Here is a 14012-nt window from a genome sequence, read left to right as displayed (position 1 = left end):
ATGCTCCCTAAGTAGCACCCCAAAATCTCATTGTTGTTGTCCAAGATTTGTAGAATCTTAATGTATGAGAGCCTCTAGCGCTATCTAGAGAAGAACTTGTTGTAATCGCACAATCATATAGTGGAAGGAGATTTGGCTGGCTTGGTCCCGTGGTTTTTACCCCGTTTTTGGAGAGGGGGGGGGGGGGTTCTACGTTAAACCTGGTGTCTCTTGATTGATGTCTTGCTGCTGAAATTATCCTCCAGAGATCTGTGGCTAGATATGTTTCTCTCCGTGAAAAGAAACCGATACTGAACTAATTTCGCTATGAGCTGAATAAAAATCAGTGCTTCCGCTGTCGCTAACCAGTTGGGTTAGTGTGGTTATCCCAACACGAGTAGTAACTCCTCCGATGGAGGCGAGCCAATGAAAGGAGAACTTATGAGCGAGAGGAAAAAGTAAGGAAGGCTATATTATCAGGAGATCTTTTTAGGTGCAGACACAACTGGCTCCTGTGGTTGCAAATAAATGGGCTGCGGTAGCTTCAAGAGAACAGAATAAAATGATACTCTGTAGGAGTAGACAGATTCAGGAAACAGTATATAAAGACAATTGTGAAGCAAAGGTAGCGAGTCTGTGCATACACCTAAAGATCAAGAGAAGAGAATGGGGAAGCAGAATTTAACGAGATGCTGGTGTAGAAGAACTAATATGACAGGAATAGTAAAAAGGCACGTACATACGTGCATGCATTGAATTGAACCGAAATATAATGGTTCAAGAGAAAAAGCTAGGTATGTAGTAATGGGGTTGATCGTCTTCTCCTCTGGTCTTCTCTGCTGTTGTTGATTCGGTGATGTTATCGTGTCTTCGTTCCGTAACGAGAGTAATGCTTGTCAATTGCCCGATCATCACCTGGAACAGAGAGCTGTGTAAGTACATGAAACATACTACGTCGTGGGAGTCACTTCGAGAATGGATGGAACTTTTAGCACAAATCCAAGTGAGTAATAGTACCTCTTCATTTGATTTGGGGAGTGCTGCTTCAGATGCAGGGCTTCAATAGCGTGCCCTGGCGCTGTATGGAGTACTTTATTTTGAGGTTGGGGTAGTTGGGATGGGCTTCAACCACCCGCCTCAGTGCAGCCTTCTCTTCCTCCGCCACCTCTTTAGCAGTGTCATAACAACAGAAGTTTGCTGTAATTTTCTGAAGCGAAATGAGGTACTCTAAGCCGAGAAGGTCATAGAAACCACCATCATATACTGAAGCACCTACGGTAAACAGGACACACTTGAGCTCTTGAAGGTTTGGCATAACAGCCAGTGCTACTCTTTCCTCCTTTCTGCTTGAAACAAAGTCCATATCATCGCTTCCATTCCAGATAGTAAATGAGACACTTGAGTCCCCATTCAGCATGAACCGAACCGTTGACTTTGGGAAAGAGCAGCGGCTCAACATCTGGAAGCGGCCATTGCCAGCAACGTTAGGTAACGTTACCGTCGACCTTGTTTCCAGCCAGAGGTGCCGGAGCTGTGGCAACCTGCTGAGTGATTCCAGACCCTGCCCATCCATATTGAGCACGGTAAGCTTCAAGTGGGAGAGGTTGACAAGACGAGAGGGATCGATGCATGGCGGCAGGATATTCAAGTGGATCTCTGAGAACTCCAAATGACTTAAACCACGAGAGAGAACTAATTGTGCGCACCATGCACTCGATCGTAAAAGTTCACCAGTACAAGTGCGTAGTGACAGATGTTGGATCCTCTGGAGTTTTTTTATGGACTGCAACGAATCAAATTCATGGCTCTCATGATTATGGACAAGCCCAATCCTGTTCCTGAGCACCCTGAGTTGGGTCAGGTTGCCCAGGTCCTTTCCAAACTGCCTATTGGATTCCTTGTTAGACACCCAAGGTTGTACCACCTCTAGCTCTTCTAGGCACGTTAGCTTCCCTAGTACCCCATTCGGCAGCTCATCATTAGTACGTAGTCATACCAACTGTGTTAGCCGGCTGATGCTCGACGGAAATTCTAGTTTGGTACAACCGCCCATATACGTCAGGTTCAGTGTCTGTAGAAACTTGAGATCTCCTATTGCTTCTGGCAACACCACCTTGTTGTCAACATTAATGTTACTTATCCCAAGGTACCTCAAATGAATTAATTTCCCGATATGCTCCAAATTGACGGTACACTGATCTGATATTTCACAGGCCTCTAAAGCTAGCACACGTAAGAGTTTGAAGCCCTGAAATGAGACCAGCTTTCCAATATCACACATAAATGCAAGAAATGATCTCACTTGTGGGATATTATCCCTGGGAGTAACTATGTACTCTTCGGTTCTGCTTTGAACGGCCAACCTGCGTACCTTGCTTCTTGATGACATGGCAGCTACAACCTCATCTGAATCTGATATAGTGAAAAAGAAGTTTTCTTCCTGAGACACGTGACGGTGCACACGACAACCATGGGTGATATCAGCAATAGTACCCCACTCTTTTATCTTAGCTGCCTGGATCATGCTTCTATTTACAAGGTCGTTAAAGTATCCCTCTCCGACCTCAAACAACCGCATCCCTTGTTCCTTTTCAACAAAACCTTCCGCTATCCACTTCCATATCAATTGATCCTTGGCAATAAAAGAATCTTCTGGAAATCCACTTAGATACAACAAGCAAGTCCTTAGATGAGGAGGAAGATCATTGAAGCTAAGAGACAATATCCACATAGTATCTTTATCATGGATAAAACCAGGAGAATGGCGCAACTCAAGCCATTGTTCCCATGATTTGCCCACCAAAAAACTAGCCATTGTGATGATAGCTAATGGTACACCGCCACATTTCCTTAGAATTTCTTCAGATGCCTTGTGTACCTCACTTGATTGATTATCCGGAAACTTGTCTTCACCAAATAGCCTTGTATAAAACAACTTTCTTGAGTTCTCATTAGAGAGTGGTGGAAGCTTGTAAACTTCACCAGTGGTGACTTCTAATTTGCGAGTAGCTAGGATTATTCTACTTCCATTATTATTCTCAATGAATGCCGATTTGATATTTCTCCAAGTTTCTACCTCCCATATATCATCAATAACAATGAAGTACCTACACGGCCACATATGACAGTGCAATAACAGTTAGTAGAAGTATGCATAGTATCATCTACCGAACAAAGCTGAGTGACAAGACAAGAATCAAAATATGGTTATTTTCCAACATTAAAGATTCCTTAACGTTTAGCATGATACTATAAATATTGCCTGGCCAGCAAACAGGCTGTCATTGTTTATACATGAAAGCGATCGGGTGCTCTAGCCTAAGAGGGGGAGGGGGTGAATTAGGCACTATTAAAACCTTAACCTATGGCTCCAACTAGTTTGCACAAAACTTAAACTAGATCAAGCTATCTAGATGTGCAACTACGGTTCACCTTAGTGTGAAACCCTCATCCCAAAAGAGTTTTACAACCTATAGCCAATCCTAGCAAGATACTACACTAAGAAAGTAAAGGCATACAAGTTGCAATATCAAATGCGGAAGCTTAAAGGAAGGGATGAGAGAAAGCGAACTCTCGACACGAGGATTTATCCCGTGGTTCGGATTGCCATAAAGGCGCCCCTACGTCCACGTTGTTTAAGCACTCACGAAAAGTATCGCTTCCCGGCAATCAAGTCTCTTCCGTGAACACAATCACGGTCATCTTGATCCCGATCTTCACTAAGGGAGATTGCCCATGAAGGAGGGGTCTCCGTCCCCCGCACAATGTCGTTGACGCCGCTCCACACCAAGCCGTAGAGTCGTTGACTTGCCGGCGAGCCACCAATTGCTCCAAGGGGTCGGCGCACCGTAATACAAGTGTGGTTCACTCTAGAACCAGCCACAAGGATCTCAACATTGCTTGTTCACTCACTCAAGAGCTAATCTATCACTCCCACTTTACAAAGCTAGTGCTAAAACCTAAGGATATGATCAATGAGCTCTTGTATGGCTTGGAGGTGTTCTTGGGTGTGTGTGTATGACTTCTAGCAACTCCAGCAATCTTCAAATGGCCGGGGGAACACATATATATAGGCCACAAACTCAAGAGAGCCATTACTAGCTGTTGGCCAGTTTTCTGCGTAAGCATCGGAACATCTGACCATAGGGCATCGGTTCTTCCGGTCACTCTGCGCTCTGAACTAGCCGTTGGCTTCTCTGACACTGCCGCAGCACCTTCAGGGACCATCGGTTGAACCGATGCTTAGGCGTCGGTTCTTCCGGTGACACTTGATCTGTAGATAGCCGTTGCTCTTGCTGACGTCATTGCACCGACGCCTTGCTCCGACGCACCACCGGTTCAACCGGTGCTGAAGGCTTGGCTGCTGCACGCTTGACAACGTCTCTGGAACATAGTACGTTGGATGCACCGATGCCTCTCTTGACACCGTCGGTTCATCCGGTGCTTTGCTTCTTTCTTCACTTGATCTCCAGAGGCGCACAGGCTTGTGCCAAAGCCAGGCCGTCGGATCTTCCGACAACCATCGGATGCACCGATGTTATAGGCATCGGTTCTTCCGGTGCTACTGATTTCAGTAGAACTCGTCCAATTCAGTGTTTCTTTGAGTTCTTTCTTCGTGTTTTGCTTTGCATGGCCTTTTTACTTTATCCCTGGTATTTAGAAATATTCACTTAACAAAATCATTAGTCCCATTGATTGTGTTGTCATACGATCACCAAAATCACTCGAAATGACATAAATGGTGCCATGTTCGTTACAATACAATAATCACTTAACGACTCATAATAAGTGACTGCAGTGAGAGAAAGTAATTACACATGCAAAGTTAAAAGAAAGTTAAATTATATATCGAATGTTTCCATTACATGAAAATATTGGATGCAAATCACCTCTTGGGTGGAATCTCAAAAACAAAAAAGTATTTAGAAGTTTTTTTAAGAGTTAATTTCACAAAATTACAACTATCTGTGACATTGTAACATGAAACTACAACTTCTAGTGACCATTTCACAACTACAATAATGACCTCTTGTAATAAAGAACTATAGCTTTTAGAGAACCCATTGTGGGGCTTGCCTGTCATCCACACACGTGAAGGACATTCTCTATTTGGATGACAAGTGGGCCCATACCTAGCTTTATCAGAGAGGTGTTGTTCCCTGTTCCAACATGCTAAAGAAGTTCTAGTTTTATGAAATGGGCATAAGAAAATGTAGTTCTTAGTTACAATATCATAAATCATTGTAGTTTTGTGAAATTAACTCAAAAAATATGCTTTGCATATCCATAATGCATCCATATAGACATATATACACTGCATCAAAAGATTGGATCCAAATTAATTTTTCTATAAATTCATATGAAAAGAACAAATTTCATATTCAAATGTACTAGAAGAAAATTCTTAGGAATTTTGTCTTGTAATGAGAATTCAAGTAAAATTTGTTATTTTTTATGAATTTTTCTGTACTAATTTCAGTTTCCACCTTTTGAGAGATGAACTATGGATGTGAAAAGTTTTATATTTTTTTGAAAAACTTTTGTGTATTATTTATCAAGAGGTTTTCGCCATTCTATCAAAGAGGTGGTTTACACCAAATATTTTCTTATCTATTACTACATATCTTAGTATTTGGTCAACAAAAGAAGCTGTCATATTCACTCCAAGGTCTAGAAAATTATCACCATAATAAAAAAAATGAAAAAAAATAAAATTACACACCAATGCAATTACCTAAAAATTAAATAACTGTATAACTATTTGAAAATAACCCGCACAGTAATTATAAAATTTGTCTTTATAGAGCTAGGTTTAGATTATACTATGTATTTCAACGTCATAGTGGTGGACTAGTAGTAGAACAAAAACTAGCATAAAATACCCCAAAAAATTTAAGCACTACTATCATTGAAAAATAAACATTTATAGAGCTAGATTTGAATTATATCTACTTCAACAATTATAGTGATGCATAAAGAAAATAGTGAAATAAAGTAAAATACAAATGGAGGCATAATGCTAAATTATATATGTGCATGTTTTTTATGCTAGCTGCGTACATGTGTGGGCCATCTCACTAGTTTGCTTAGTATTTGTTCAAAAAAATAGTTTCTGCATTCATTCTCAAGGTTTAACAGTACATCGAAATGGAATAGTGTGCTGTTAATGAAAACTAGTCCTACCAACAGTACATCAAAATCAATGCAAAATAATGACTGGCTTATATTCATACCTTTTTGTTCCGAGGAAACTACGGAGTTCATTGATAAGCTGCCTTTCGTGCACCAATATTGCAAGTTTCGAAAAATCATTGTATCCGAGATCTATAAGAATTTCCTTGAGGATTTTCTTTGGGTCAGGGTTTTGGCCAAGTGGCACAAATGCCTTTACAACTGAATTGGGGTTTGAGCTTATCACACACCGCTCGAGAAAGAGTTGTCTTGCCCAACCTACCAGCTCCAACGATAGATACTATCTTCCTCATCTCCTTGTTGGAGCCATCATCCCCCAGCTTGGAAATGACATCGGCCTTCGACTTGTCGATGCCAATGAGCTCTTTCACTTCCCTATACATGGCTTCCAGGCGAGGATCAGTTGTCGACGACGATGCGACGCGGTTGAAGACAATGTCGTTGACGCTGAATGTGGCATGCCTGTCTTTCACCTCCGGGAGACGCTTCTTGATCTTGTCGATTTCACCGGCGATGTCATGGCGTGCCTTGCTCTTCTTGAACAAGTTGGCCATTTTCTTGCTGAGATGCTTGAGCTTGCTGTCCTTGCCGGAAGGATCATTGCTGCCCTCGACTCGGACAAGGAAGGTGTCGAGGACGTCCTCCATGTCGTAGGACCCCTCCCGGATTTCGCGTGCCCAGAGCTTGACCTGCTCGTCGAGCTGGTCCGGCGGCACAGAGGCCACCTTGCGGAGTGCGGCGTACGCGCTCTCAAGATCCAGCGCGAGAGACTCGATTTGTTCCTTCATGCCTGTCTGCAGCTTGTACTCGGCATGGGCCAGACCCCAGAGCTTGGGGATGAGGCTGCCCATGGCGCCGGTCACCGCCTGCATGATGGACGAGGGCTCGCTCTCGACGAGCTGGGTTGCTCGCTCGTGTAGGTGTAGCTATGGTACGGTGGTGGCTGGTGGGTTGCTGCGCTGTGCAAGTGGAGATGCTGGTAACTGATGGGCTGTGTGCGCGTCGAGATTTATGCAGCGTTCCGATGGTGAGAGGGCGACTGAGGAGGCAGCAGAACTGCATGCTGCCGAATCGGAGACGGTAAAACTGACCAGTAAAAGTGCAGGTTGCACAACTGATCAACGAAGAATTTTATTCAACAGTACATCGATTGGACCAACAAGGAATAATATTTCTTACTGAAGAAGGGCATCTATCGGGTTCATCGTCGGGAGTAAAATACATAAATCAACAGTACATCGCTCTGATCAAGATCAACAAAGAACTACAAGTGCAGTTGGGGGCGTGTAGCTTTAGCGCTAATTGCGGATCTTGCCTGGCCTGGTAAACCACGTACATTGTCAAAGAAGCGCTAATTGCGGATCTTGCCCGGCCGGGTATCCAAGTACACTACTATCACAGAAGTGATTTGTACAGACGATTCAGAGCCCACTTGCACACATATGTATGGATTCGTATGCTTGTACACTACCGTCTGAATCAAGCATCCCTAAAAGTCGATGCTTGTACAGATGGTTTGGATCCGGTATGTAAAAATAATTTCCACATATGAGGGGGCTTGCTCCCCGCCTGTTGCTTCGAAAATATGCTAACGCAAAAAATATTTTTCACCTGGTAAACTTGGGTTTTGAATGCAACCTTATGCTCGCACGTGGGGCTCCCTTGTCACTATACCTAGGCTTTGTTTGTGACTAGTTACGGATAGAGTTCCTATTTAAACTTTGACGTGGCTTGTTGAAATATAACCAACCGAAACTCTAATGTGAAGGCCCTTCAAACGGCCATAACTATGACACACGGACTCTAAATAAACTGATTTTTTATTCTATGGACATTTACGAAAAAAATTACATTTGTTTCCCCTTTGATCCACTGGGTTCGCTGAAATTGATTTCGTAAAATTTGTCCTCGAAGGTTGTTTGTTGGAGGTTCCAAGTTTATGCATGATCTGCTTTGAAAGCAAACATCATTTCTTAGTTTCCAAAGGCTACAAAGAGCATTGAAGTACACGTACTCAGGACTAAGTGCTTTCTTTTTTTTCTTTGGCAAAATTGGATCTGCGACACCGAAAGATACCAGTTTTGTAAATTTACCATCGAACTGTCCAGTTCAATTTAATACCAGCGAAAGATCTCTCCATTCGTAGATATACCATTCCATCCACTTCTGTCAGCCTTTTCATTTTTTTCCATTTTCTTTTTTTTCCAAGGCCATGTCAAACACTCCCCCCACCCCCCCAACTCGATGCCTTCTTTCCCATTCATGCTGCCGCCGCCATCGTCGTCTTGTGCTAGGCCGCAGCCGCTGCTCTCTTGCAGCCGCCACCATCACCGCCCTACGTTGGGCCACCGTCATCGTACCATCGTCGTCTAGGACCACTGCCGCTCATCTTACCATCGCCGCCGCTACCGCCATCCTATGCAGGGCCCCACAGCCGAGGGTGCTCATAAGGAGACCAGTGTAGGCGGCTACGGGGCTCTACGGCGGGGCGGCTTGGAGGCGACAAAGAGACCTGGTAGGGAGGTTGGAGGCCGGCGGCGTGGCTCTATGGTGAGGCGGCTAGAAGGCGATGACACAGCCAGGCAGGGCACCTCTGGCGGGCGGTTGAGGTGGGCAGGAGCCGGTGCGGGGACAGCGGCATGCAGAGAGGAGGTGCGGCTGGGACATTGACGGTGAGCGCGGGTGAGCGGAGAGGAGGCAGCCGTGGGCAATGCATGGCCAGGCGGCCGGGCCGGGCCGGGAGGAGGCTGGCAATGGTGGTGGTGGAGCAGCAGGCTGTTGACACCGTTTTTTGGCTGGTATTTAGTCAACAGAGTCTAGGACTAAGGCCGATTTGGTGAGGGGTGGCCGATGGAAGGAGCCGATGAAGATGTGGCTGATGAAGGAGGCCAATGCAAGAGAAACTGGCAGGTGGGCCGATTAGTCAAGGCACATTCGAAGACTCAAGCGCGCCACAGCCGATGGGGCGTGAAGGAATGTTTGACATGGAGTCAGCCGCAAGTTATCTTGGTGTGCAAGTTGTGTTAGGATTTATTTTAGGCAAGAGTTTTTTTTCTTTCCATTTTAGAGATATGATTTGGTCATAATTTACATGGAGTCTGTATCGGGGCTACAAATAGTGGCCGTCCGACCTCGTGAACAATCAATCAATATTCAACCAACAAACCCTTTACATTTTCATTGTACTGTTTTAACATTGGACCTGGCTAACGTACGGCTAGCCGTAAATTAGGCCGGCCGTACGGCCTTTCCTTTTCTAGCAACTAAGGTATCAGATTTCCCTTTTTGGCAAAAAAAACTGTCATCCGCTTCACTATCCTCGTGATAATAAGGACAAAAAGATGACATCAGCGCATGCAAAAAATAATCTCAGATTTAGAAAAGCTGTAATTTTACAACCAAGAAGCAAAATTAAAATACAATTGCACTATTGAGTTGCCCTTGGCAAAAACTTCAAAACAAGATCTCACTTCAATATATTTCGATCATATTTTTCTCATAAAGTTCCAAAAGCACTTCTATTAAAAGTTGGAAGCATATTATAATAAACTCCGAAGTAATTTAGAAAAAATGTACAAGCAAATAACACAGATTGATTTGAAGCAAAATTAGATTAAATATACAAGCAAATAACATTAGAGGAAATGCCTATTTGCTTCCTTTCCTAACCACGCCACGGCCTGCAATGCTTTTAAAAAAGAACATAATTAGAGGAAATTAAAGTAGTAGGAGTTAAAGACTTTGCAGTATGTTGCCTACATGAAACATTAGATCGACACTACAAGACACAAAGTATATTATTCTTGCCTGATGAAAACATTAGATTTAGCATCTAATAATTTATGGTGATGCAGCTCCTACAGGTGCATCAACTATCTATACTGCAATACTTTAAGCGATAGCAGTTTCCACATGATGATTCATTGGCTTCAACAGCTGCATCATGTAGAAGCCACATGTAACCTTTGGTAGAAAAAAATACCAATTGTAACCCATGTTATTGCCTATCAAGAACAAATATTATTGCCCATTTCCTACCAATATTATTGCCCAATTCCTACCAATATTATTGCCTAGTTCTGAAAATGCTTCTAGTATTTGATGTATTTGCCTACTAGAAAGTACTGAAACGCGTCTCATAATTGATGTATTGGCCAACTGAAAAGTAATGAAATGCTTAGGAAAGTACCGAAAATGCTTCTACTATTTGACAAAAATACCTATTGCAAAGTACTGAAATGGTTATGATGATATGAAGAACAAGATAACAATTTCGCATTCAGTAACCAAACTGAAGCTTCGTTCATGAAACCCAAATCAACACCAATATGAATACACCACCCACCCACCCCAGATTAAACCCCTAAACAAACGAAGAGCAACTGAATCGAAAATGCCCAAATCACCCACCTAGATGTTGGTGTCCTGATCAAATCCTCTGAGTGTACCCTGCAACAAGAGGATGGATTAACAGGGAAATCTATATATCGCATATGCGATTTGCTATCGATCCATCGCAGAAGAGGAGGGCGGCGGCGCGGTGGCTCCTGTTCATCTTCTCCGTTGAGGTAAGCGGCGGCCGGAGCTTGGGGAGGGGGAGGGGGTGGTCGGGGAGGGGTGGTAGGTGGGGGGAGCGGCCGCCGGCGAGGTCGCCAGCGGCCGGGGTGGTGGAGGGAGGCGGCGGAGCTTTAGGGTTCCGGGTTACCTGGGTTCGGGGAGCTCCATGGCCGCCGGCGTTAGAAGAGGAGGGGCCCCGGGCGGCGGAGGACGGGCGGCGGCGACGGTTCGGCCGGCGGAGGGCGAGGCGGCGCGGGAGCGCCGCCGGCTGGGCGGGGTAGGACCCCCGGTGGGCGGCGGCCGGCGGCGGGGGCGAGAAGAAGCCGGCGGCGCGGTTTCGACGAGCTTGGTTAGGGTTGGAGGCGGTGGAGGGCGGCGGCGCCGGAGCTTGGGGAGGCGGTGGATGGCGGGGGAGCGGCGGCGAATCCCTTCTGCGATGCGTTTGTCGCCCCTCGCATATGCGGGGAATAGACTCCCCCTGATTAACCCCTTGCAAGCACCGCGCGGCATGGCAGCATGAGATGAGAGATCAACTTCTTAATTAATATCGGAACACTGTTTGCAAGTACTATTTAAAAAAAGATATAGTGGACTCAAAAGCAATGTAGGACAAGTGAGAGAGCAAAATTAATCAAATTCCCTGAAAATATTTATCATCAGAACATAAAAAATGCTAAATTAGAAGAACAAAAATGCTAAATTATAATAAATATATTACTTGTCGATTCAGTATATGTTGCCTACAAGGTGACACAACATACATAAGTAGGAAGGTCAAACCGAACGCGGTGGAGAAATGGACTCCACTTTTTTGACATGTATCCCCATAGTATCTTTAATCTGGGAGCAGAATAACTGCAATTTCCCCAAATTAATGCATTGTATATAATATTCCAAAAAAGGATAAAAAACAGTATGCCAGATAAATGTAACAATTTCAGATTGTATTAAACATATAAATCATTCAATGACAGTGATTACACATGACACTAAATAGATATAGCATCACACCATATCTGAATTTAGCTATTTTTAGATGCACATGCCTTGAATTTAGCTATTTCCCCATAGGGTGTAGAGCAAAGAAACAAACACCATGAGAAGGAAACTTTAGATTGTAATGATGTAAAAGACTTGGTTCCGAACAAAAGGAGAGTCTATCGGCCATCACATGAGACATATAAAATGTTAAAAAAAATTGCTTGAACTGAACACTAAAAATGCTATCTGAATAGTATTTAAATACCTAATAAAATGTATTAAAATGCTTCTAACAATGCCAGTAGAAAAGTTTGTGGGTCGCAAGCAACCAACATGTAGTTCTGCACTTGCATAGTCAAGCCCCTGCAAAATGATTAGGTTCTATTCTGGACCACCAATGCATAACAGGAGTCTAAAAATGATCGGATTTAAAAATGGTAGAAATATAGATTTACAACTTAAGCCCATCTCTAGTGGTGATCTTGTTACTGTGTCTAAAGACTAATCCATATCACAGCATTCCAGAGAGGAACACTGAAAAAACACAAATCTGGCCACACAAAAAGCATAAAAAAAAGGCAAAGGCAATGATTATGGAAAATGATTAGCTATCTCAAATTAATTTTCCCACATGAGAGAGAATGCAAAAGCTAGAAGACATGTGCTACAGCTCCCTGTCATTAAGTAAAATCACATAAGCACTTGCTGTTGGATGGGAGAAAAAAGTTATAGAGCCATCGGGTAAAAGCACATGAGCACTCAAGTAAAAATTGATACATACAAAGGTAAAACTACACGAGCTAAGCACAGTATAATATTTGTATCGATCTGGAGCAGCTATTGCATAAGGACAGAAAACCAACAATTAATGGCTTGCATCGATTTGACTTCCCTGCAGAACAACAATATATGTAGCAATCTTTACCAGTAGTACACACACTCCCACCGCACCAATCTCTACCAAAATACTACTGCAGCCAGTAGGTGGGGGCTAAAATACATGCAGCACACAGAAATCGAATCGGCTTGAATCGCGCAGGAGGACTAGACAACACCCACACGACAGAAAGACCTGGGGGAAATCGCATCTTGTTGGTTGGGCATGGGGTTTACCTCTGAAAATGTATTACCCCGGTATTGCGGCTGCCGCCAAGGAGCACAGGCTGGGCACTGATTCGTTGCCCCTGGTCCTCACAGTTCCCTCGATCTGGAGACGATAGGAACAAAAATCACCAGAATCACTGCCAGCTCTCCACCCCCTGCGCCCCCTAGGCCCCAACTCTATCATTTCGCTGGGCAATGGAAACGACGCTGAAAGCACCCCAAATCAGAGATGAGAGAGAGAGAGAGAGAGAGAGAGAGAGAGAGAGATTTCACGTTTGCAAGGCGCCCTGCAGAGGGGAGGGATGGGGAGGTGGCTCACCTGATTCTGAGCCTGCACCACTAGATTCGAAGCCAACCCCTGATGCTGCAGTCCTCGCACAAAGAAGTGCCCAAATCAAAGACGAGTTGTAGAGAGATTCAGGTTGGTTGGGGGATGGGCCTTAGCTCACCATCTGATCTGCGATTCCAACACTCTCCCCTCCGGATTCCGGCTGTTCGTGACGATGAACTCCACCAAAATAAAATGCAAAAAATCCAAAATCAAAACGCGGTAGATCGAGATGAGGCCAGCGCGCTGGGGAAACACTCACCTGGGTCTAATCTTCGCTTCATACCCCGCTGATTCCGCGCTGGGATCCAAAGGCGCGCAACAATAATGGGTGATGCAAGCAATTTCGGCGATGGCTGCGAGAGCGGATGGAGAAGAGAGAGAAACCCTAGAGAGAGAAGATGAACAGACGAAATGAAGGGGTGCACGACCCTCAGGTTTTCTAGAACGTGGGATCAGCCTGTCAGGTGCCCATGGTTCGCGTGTCGTTTGTTGGGGCGCGAGTTGTTCACTGGATGCGGAGCGGACGGTGGATGTAGGCGGCCATAAGATTGGGCAAAAATACGGCCTGTTGGAATAGAGTCATTACCTTTAACATTTCTTGGCAAGTTTCATCTCTTTTTTAGTTGCTAAGTAACGAGTTCTACGTGGATCGGCAGGTAAGGATGGAAACGGATCGGATACACATAGAATCAGATTCATATAGCACCTTTTAACACATTTTAGGATGGGACCCGCATTTCAGTCACACATACGAACGCGCACAGGAGGATTACGCCAAGAACCCCGTGCCGACAGGTGGGACCCGCATTTCAGTCGCACATATGAACGCGCACCCCACAATTACGCCTAGATTTCGGCACAGACAGGT

General features: G+C 44.4%; 2 protein-coding genes across 29 annotated transcripts; both read right to left on the bottom strand.

Annotated features, from left to right (window-relative positions):
* Positions 1-564: 564 nt before the first annotated feature.
* On the bottom strand, positions 565-7138 carry LOC120698942 (disease resistance protein RGA5-like). 2 transcript variants are annotated; one of them, XM_039982744.1, is made up of 3 exons: positions 6213-7138; positions 997-3086; positions 565-894 (listed from the first exon to the last, which is right to left on the bottom strand). In XM_039982744.1, exon 1 carries the CDS (start codon positions 7041-7043, stop codon positions 6336-6338), a length of 708 nt encoding a protein of 235 aa, XP_039838678.1. In that variant the 5' UTR covers positions 7044-7138; the 3' UTR covers positions 565-894; positions 997-3086; positions 6213-6335. The 2 variants fall into 2 exon arrangements, with proteins under 2 accessions (XP_039838678.1, XP_039838677.1); XM_039982743.1 differs by lacking the exon at positions 6213-7138 and having other exon boundaries at positions 997-3390.
* Positions 7139-9623: 2485 nt separating this feature from the next.
* On the bottom strand, positions 9624-13648 carry LOC120698939. Of its 27 annotated transcripts, none has more exons than XR_005685123.1 (6): positions 13404-13621; positions 13263-13304; positions 13133-13177; positions 12823-13020; positions 10582-10620; positions 9624-9851 (listed from the first exon to the last, which is right to left on the bottom strand). XR_005685123.1 is itself a non-coding variant. In XM_039982738.1 (6 exons), exons 1-6 carry the CDS (start codon positions 13423-13425, stop codon positions 10101-10103), a joined length of 249 nt encoding a protein of 82 aa, XP_039838672.1. In that variant the 5' UTR covers positions 13426-13640; the 3' UTR covers positions 9624-10100. The 27 variants fall into 27 exon arrangements, 17 of the variants coding, with proteins under 17 accessions (XP_039838672.1, XP_039838673.1, XP_039838675.1 ...); XR_005685120.1 differs by having other exon boundaries at positions 9624-9859; positions 13263-13321; positions 13404-13609; XR_005685118.1 differs by having other exon boundaries at positions 13263-13321; positions 13404-13608.
* Positions 13649-14012: the final 364 nt, after the last annotated feature.

Source organism: Panicum virgatum, chromosome 3K, assembly GCF_016808335.1.
Source record: "Panicum virgatum strain AP13 chromosome 3K, P.virgatum_v5, whole genome shotgun sequence".
In the NCBI taxonomy this organism is placed as follows: domain Eukaryota; kingdom Viridiplantae; phylum Streptophyta; class Magnoliopsida; order Poales; family Poaceae; genus Panicum; species Panicum virgatum.
This window is presented reverse-complemented; position numbering and strand designations above follow the sequence as displayed.

Coding starts and splice junctions, on each gene's coding strand:
- LOC120698939 (XM_039982725.1), bottom strand. CDS start 13,425: ATGAAGCGAAGATTAGACCCAG. Junction 13,178..13,262: donor TTGGAATCGCAGATCAGATG/GTGAGCTAAGGC, acceptor CGAGGACTGCAG/CATCAGGGGTTGGCTTCGAA. Junction 10,621..12,839: donor GCGGCAGCCGCAATACCGGG/GTAATACATTTT, acceptor CTCTTGTTGCAG/GGTACACTCAGAGGATTTGA.
- LOC120698942 (XM_039982743.1), bottom strand. CDS start 3,100: ATGTGGCCGTGTAGGTACTTCATTGTTATTGATGATATATGGGAGGTA.